The sequence below is a fragment of the Sander vitreus genome, chromosome 17 (assembly GCF_031162955.1).
Source record: "Sander vitreus isolate 19-12246 chromosome 17, sanVit1, whole genome shotgun sequence".
NCBI lineage: Eukaryota > Metazoa > Chordata > Actinopteri > Perciformes > Percidae > Sander > Sander vitreus.
The window spans coordinates 15,557,917-15,565,168 of NC_135871.1; the positions used below are offsets into that span (position 1 = coordinate 15,557,917).

Here is a 7,252-nt window from a genome sequence, read left to right on the forward strand (position 1 = left end):
TACAAAATGTGGATCACTGTCGCTAACAATAGCCCATGGGTAGTTGGTAGGACTATTATTGAAGGTGTTTCTATGCTAATTATGTGTGACTGAGAGCACGTCAAAGCAGTTACTGGAAATAATGTGGTGAGCTGGAAATGATGAGGTGGAAAAAAGCACAGTTTGATTTGTTTCAACAGTGCTATGTCTGACCAGTGCTAAACAAATGAGTACTGCACTGAGACACTGTACCAAAGCCACTGGATCAATGTTATTACTCTACGAATGCAAAACAACCTAAGGAAGACATCATCATCATCATCATCATCATCGTCAACATCATCATCATCAAAGAGAGAAAGGGATGGGTCAGCATCATGACCTGCACTTCTGGCTGTGCGCTCTGCAGAGACCTCGTTGGCTGACAGAAGTATACGTCAGCACCTCTCATCGCTCCAGTATAACCCCCTCAAGCCTCTGGCGGTCACACAGACGCAAGTGTAAAAGTAGCAGCTCCAACTGTTGCCCGAACTAACCGATTCAGCATCACACACCGTCTGACACAGAAGAAGGAGACGGCTCACCGAGCACGAAGCGGAAAAGTGAGAGGAGAGGTGGGAGATTTACGCACAGCCTTTTTTAGTCTGGATAGTTTTGGCGCGTCTTTAAAGTCCACCTTGGATCGTTTTGGACATTTTTCCTCTTGGATGTTGTATTCATTTCAGCACTTAAATGGCAGCTCTGAGTATGATTTCCTCGCACCTGTTCCTGTTGATGTTAAACTGTTTCCTGGGTGCTGCATCAGTTAGGAACATAAAAGGGGGCTCTGGGAGCGCACAGGACAGTAGCTTCCTCCAGCCCTCGTTGGACCCGTTCTTAGATGATCTGGAGCAGGACATGGTCTCCCAGCACATGTCAAAACTGTACGAGAAATACAACAGGGAAAACCGCCTCAGAGAGGGAAACACCGTCAGGAGTTTCAGAGCCAGCAAAGGTGTGTGAAGACATTGATTAATTTGCCTTCAGTGCGTAATCGATAGGCATCGCCTCTTGCAAAATGCAACCATGTTGATTTTGTATGATGGAACAAAAAACCCTGTGTCATTAGTTCACAAGTAATCCAAGAAAAATTGTAAGGAGTAGTCAGAAAGCTCCACTGATCCTCTACATGGATGGTTATTAAAAGCGCTCAGTGGGGCTGCATTGCTCGGCCAGACATTCTAAATAGGTAGGATTGTTTTGGAACAGTCTGAGAATGCATTTAAATGATTTTTGGACGCTGTGCGCATACTGTGTTTGTAGCAGCAGCTGTGCCCCTTCTGCGCGGAGTCTGATCAATTACCGCAGACAGACGCGCAAGAATGCATGCGATTCCCTGCGAGCAATGCCCAGCTTCAATACAGTGAAACCTCAGCAGCAATAACGCGCTGCAAAGGGTCATTGTCGTGGCTTCTACGTTCCTGTTGTGACTACAGGACCTGTGTGACTCCACGTCCTGGAGTCAAGGGGCTCAAAGCACAGTCGTTCCTCCCTGTCTGATGCTGTTTTTATAAACACAACTCATAGACATTTATATCCCTCATAGTTCTCAGATGGCATATCATAACACGTGTGTATTTTTACTGCTTAGGCTTAGTGTAATCCAAGGAGAGATGTAAGCGAGTTTTCACAACAATGTAAGATCTGTTAAAATAGTTGATTATGTCTTGGTGTCTGGGCAGACAGTGCTGGCTGTATTAGGCTTAAGGGAAAGCTTTAAGAGAAACTGGGGTAAGCATTTCCATATGCAGACTGAATCCGAGGTAATGTATATCTCTTGAGTCAGTCCATACTTCCGCTGAACTCTTATACAATGAACAATAACTCTGCTGTTGAAGTTAATGTTCATCATGAATATGTAGCTCTCTGCTCACCCCCGTCCACCCCTACCAGCCAGATCCCCAGAGTCTGGTTCCTCTTAAGGGCACCTTCTGAAATCCTACCAAGGCATGCAGCCATGTACCAGCCACACAGCTCAGTCATGTAACAAGAAAAGTGTAATAGTAACATAGATAGACAATAGATTTAAGAGTGCTTTTAGTGCTATTTGATACCAACTATTTAGTTCTTTGTTTCTTTCTCTATACTTTTTCTGTCCTCCCTTCCTTTGAAATAACTGTTTAATAATAGTATAAAATGTGTAAAGTTAAATAAGGTTCAATTTCTGGTTACTATCATCTAATTATGTCAGCTCAACAGCCAAAGAACAAACAGAAATCTGTTTCTGTGTGGATTCATCCTCTATGTCCAGGATCAGTGGGAAATCTTTTAGAAAACATTTTGCTTTTACAAACATCATTCTGTGGATACAAAAAAGGTTGAATTGCCAGGTTGTTCACCTGCCACTGACTGATTGATTGTCTTTGCAGACTTGTCTGACCACAGGACGCTGTACCGACTAAACCTCACAACCCTCCAGGACTCAGAGGTCATCCTCTCCGCCACATTCCACTTCCTGCTCGATCAGCGCCCTCATCAAAAACCCTGGTTCTGTAAACGCTTCAAAAGCCCATCCTGTCGTTCCTCAGCCGTCCACCCTTCTCCGTCCATCAGCTTGCTCTTTCGCTCTGTCTCCTCTGGGTCAGAGGTCAGATCTGGGTCAATGGGGTCACTTCTAGGCAATGTGACCTTCCACCCCCACAGGAGAGGGGTGTGGCAGATGAAAGATGTGACCCAGGTCATAAAGGAGGCATGGAACAAAGGTCATCTCCTGGTGTCAGTGGAGTTGGACTTAGGGCAACAGTACCAGAGGAAACCAGAGGGGGCACTGTCTGGTGGTAGCCTGCCCTACCTGTTACTGTATGCTAAAGACCAAGCCTTGGCAGAGCCCAACAGTGTGGCTGCAAGCCTTCAGAGATATGACCCGATCAACGAGAGAGGAGAGCCTTCACATTCCTCCCACAGACTTAACTCTTCACCAGAGTCAAAAGGACGCAAGAAAAGGGAAGCAACGCTGCACTTTGACCCCATTCAGAACAATGAGCTGCCTGAGGTTGACTACATGCCTGATGGGTACAGAAAGGATCACCTTTGGGACAGCACTTGGTACCTGGCACTCAAACCTAAATTAGGAAGGAAGGAAAAGAAGAGAAAGAGCCAGGAGGAAGAAGTGGAGCAAGGTAGAGGAGCACATGATAAAGAAGAACCTCAAGTTCTCAAAGAAGAAGAAAGAACATTACAAGGGCTCAAACCTGATGACTCAACAGAGAAAAAACCCAAAGACAGTCGCATGCTGACTACCAGCGATGGACGAATGCATGAGCGGAGAAATGAGGGAAAGGACGGAAAAAAGCACAAGGAGAACACTAACTCTCAATCGCCTGTTCTGAGTTTTGATGAACAAACGATGCGTAAGGCCAGAAGGAGGCAGTGGGGCGACACCCAGCACAGAGGCTGCTCCAGGAGGAACCTCAGAGTGGATTTTGCAGACATTGGCTGGAGCGAGTGGGTCATAGCACCCAAGGCCTTTGATGCCTACTACTGCGCTGGCACATGTGGATTCCCAATGCCCAAGGTAGGAGCATAAACATCTAGGTCCCTTTCATTTGGTTCCCAAAAGAAATGTACCTATTTATATTGAGTAACTACAGTATGTTGTTTTTTCCCTTTATTGATTTTCTCCTTTGCATGCCTCTCTTCTCCACTCAAACTCTCCCAGGCGGTGAGGCCATCAAACCACGCCACCATCCAGAGCATAGTCCGTGCCGTTGGGATCATCCCCGGTGTTCCTGAGCCCTGCTGTGTCCCAGAAAAGATGAGTCCTCTGGCTGTGCTCTACCAGGATGAATCCAGGAACCCAGTGCTCAAGGTCTACCCCAATATGTCCGTCCAGTCCTGCTCCTGCAGATAGGAAGGGGAGGTCAATGAGGGCAGAGGACAAAACAGGGTGGATGTGCAGAGAAACAGAAAACAGGACTAATGGAGACAGAACCCTACCTCTGTTTGTTAAGTGCTTTCTTGATACTGAGAAACAAAGTCACTTTGGCCGTCGTTATTCCTTGAGAAACAAAGGCTGTAGAGAAATCACTTCCATCTCTTTTGTCCTGCGGCAGCAGACATGAAGAGACACATTGTCTGGCATCTGCCTTAGCAAGAGGAACAGAGTCACACATGTAAAGTCAGGGCTCCGTATGTCTAAGAAGCCCAGTTGTTTTGATTCTGTGTTTGAGATAATATTGAGGATTTCATGGACAGGAGCATTTTTTCCTTTTATCTCAGAATGTAATTACTTTTCAGACAGCTCACAGTGACTTTGTGTTCATGTTTTCTTTGGACACAAAGGCTATAAATAAAAGACTATCAATGTGTCATCGGGCAGCTTACACAGTCACATACAGATAACAGAAACATATTCCATTTTTACATACTGTGTACAGCTGTTCATACTTTTAAACAAATCATACGCCACATTGTAGATACATGCAACGTTAATTTGTTTGTGAGACAGGAAGGTTATTGTATATTCTTGTTCTGTACATCCTAAAAAGGTAATATCCAATGGATCGTATAGAGCATCTGGAAATCATTTACACCGACCAACCCCCTCATAACACTTCAAGAATGTTATAATGAAACCAGAAATATTTTTCTATTTTGAATGTGAAACTTGGTTAAAAATAATTTCTCATTGTTACTAGGTTACGTATTACTATGTTCTAGATGAGATGGTGTTTTGTACATGTGTATTGTTTAAATTATGAAAAGGTAGCCTTCTATAAATTAGAATAAAAAAGTAATTTAATCCAATGCTCTTGCTGGAATATTATTGTTTCATACACTTTGTGTTGGTCTTTACTGCATATAATGTTTGATTCTTTTTCATCAAAACAAACCAAAAGGGCACCAATGTTCCAAAATCACTTTTGACAAAAGCAGGAAGGTTCCACTCAAAGATAGCCAACATTCCCCTAAAGTCCCTTGAACCCATTATTACCCCACACCAAAGGCTCAGACGTCTGTTGTCCAGCAAATAATGTGGCTGATGCAGCTGCCGTGGATTAATGGTTGATAGAGGAAGCAGGCACACACCTATTAGGACGTCAGCCACTTGAACTTCAAAACATGGTGCACTTCCCCTTTTTCTACCCCTCCATTCAAAAGCAGAACATTTCCAAGGGCAGGATGTTCTCCTCAATAGTCTTTTTTTAAACAGATGGTTACAGACAGATTATATAAACCACTTTAACTCAACTGCTAGTCACTTTTATTCATAAGAGGAAGAAGGTGGCCCATGTGGTGCCTAAACAGTGTGACAAACTGACAGTGAGATGACAGAGGGAACCTTTTGTTTATTAACTCATTACTCTGTGGTTGTTCTGCCTTGAGCCTGGAAAAAGTTGGCACAGAGTACCACATCTGTTTGCAACAACATAATCCTCTGAAGTTCAAGACCGGACAGTAATTTTGTCTCAAAGACAGAAACATAACCAAGTGGGGGGGGGAAAGGACCAAAGGATTGAGCCCTTATACTGTTTATTGCAGTTGAGAGTAATGCTATGAGTCTTTTGGCTTGCACTTGTGCATGGAGTCACCTGTTATCATCTCTAAAAAGAAATGGTGCCACCGCTTCTGTCTGGATTGCTTTGTCCATTAGATATACAGAGACTATTAAGACATTGGAAGTTGTTATGTGTTGTATTGTCAGCAAAGGCGGTTAATTAATGTGGCTTTTTTTTTTTTTACATTGACCAACAGAAGACCCTTTAATGTGAAGGTGAAAACAGATCTCTACGAATATGACATCAACTCAACAAAACCTTTTCTAAACGGGGTTGAATATTTTTGCAAACATGCATTTTGTATTTTATATTTGTAATTAATTTAGTCAATTTTCTGCTTGACCCAAACGTTATTTTTTTCTGTTGATGAAAATAATGCCATAGGATTCAATGTTGGGTGACAATAACACATGAAAACTTCCAAGGAGGGTGAATACTATATTAAGCCAGTATAAAAAAAGGACAGCATATTATTTTAGCCTGGTAATAAAAGTTAAGCATTCACTGACAAAGTGATGCTGTTTTACTGTAACATATGATGATGATGATAAGCAGTATCACAACCCTAAAGATTAAAGAATTTTAATCCATATTTGAGGACGACGGAGAGAGACAGATGAGGGGAGTAAACAAGTGAAAATATTCAGCAATTACAAACCTTTTTACGAATGCATTTAAATTATGATAATGACTGTAATTAGGGTTATTATAAATCATGTTTACATTAATAGATGTTTTAGCATCAGAGTAGGCGGCCCAAATGTAATGAACACATCCAGGTTCATTTTTTCCCTCATTTCCTGACTGATCCCTTTTACAGTCCGGACCCATAGTCTGCTATTACAAAGTGAACCCCATGTCAACCGCAATCACAGTCACAGGAGAGTACTTACAATGGTCAATTCCAGCCGAGAAAACCACAGCAGTCTAGGCTCGTGTTCAGAGCCCAATATGCCTAAAAGCCAAAACCAAACGAGGCAAGCGGGGAACCAAGAACAATATTTGTTTTTCCACATGATGACTGTTCAATTAAAGGAGAGCAATACAGCCATTATTAGACAACAGAGGATTTTCTGTGTCTGGGCTGAAATGGCTCTTTCCTCACATGGTTACTGAGCTCAGAGAACTAATAGTTCTGTTCATTAGGACATAGCTTTAATAGAGTGACACTGTGTCTCTTAATCACCCGTTTAATCATGTGGGCCACTGGGTATTTTATTTTAAAATCTTATTTTTCCTTTAGAAAGTAAAATAAATCTACTTTTACCAGTATCCAAATTTGCCAAGAAGTCCATTTTAGTCTGGAAAGAAATATTATTTGGGATAAAGATAAACAAGTATAAGTGTATTTGTTCTCATGTTTTTCATGTGTAGATTTCAGTCCCAGTAATAAAACATACAGTATTATCAGTAGTATGGAGAAACTGGAGGATAAACTCTGATACTCAAATAAAAGTAGATAACAGCAGTGTGGGCGGGTTTACATCCCTGCTTACATTACAGAGTGGCTGAACAGGGTCGAGGCATGACTTTCCCATGAACTTCATGCTTTCTTCCCGCCTCATTTACCTGCAACAGAGACGGCTATTTATGTCCATCTGTCGGCAGCCTGACCTGAATGGGACGCGAGCTGCTCGCTATGGGTGGAGAAACATAAAATCACAAATTCAAAGGCTTATGTGGACTCCATCCAAGTCTGTAGATGAATGATAACCATGAAACTTTTTAAACTTGAT

At 42.4% G+C, this 7,252-nt stretch overlaps 1 protein-coding gene across 1 annotated transcript; it reads left to right on the top strand.

The window, feature by feature from the left end:
* The first annotated feature begins 707 nt into the window (after positions 1 to 707).
* On the top strand, positions 708 to 3,964 carry gdf10a (growth differentiation factor 10a). The gene is made up of 3 exons (XM_078272883.1): positions 708 to 973; positions 2,388 to 3,532; positions 3,677 to 3,964. Exons 1-3 carry the CDS (start codon positions 712 to 714, stop codon positions 3,866 to 3,868), a joined length of 1,599 nt encoding a protein of 532 aa, XP_078129009.1. The 5' UTR covers positions 708 to 711; the 3' UTR covers positions 3,869 to 3,964.
* The last annotated feature ends 3,288 nt before the right edge of the window (positions 3,965 to 7,252 follow it).

Bases quoted from the DNA above. Each gene is read 5' to 3' on its own strand.
- gdf10a (XM_078272883.1), top strand. From the start codon at position 712: ATGGCAGCTCTGAGTATGATTTCCTCGCACCTGTTCCTGTTGATGTTA. The intron at 974-2,387 runs GTGTGTGAAGAC...TTGTCTTTGCAG, and splicing joins GAGTTTCAGAGCCAGCAAAG to ACTTGTCTGACCACAGGACG. The intron at 3,533-3,676 runs GTAGGAGCATAA...AAACTCTCCCAG, and splicing joins GTGGATTCCCAATGCCCAAG to GCGGTGAGGCCATCAAACCA.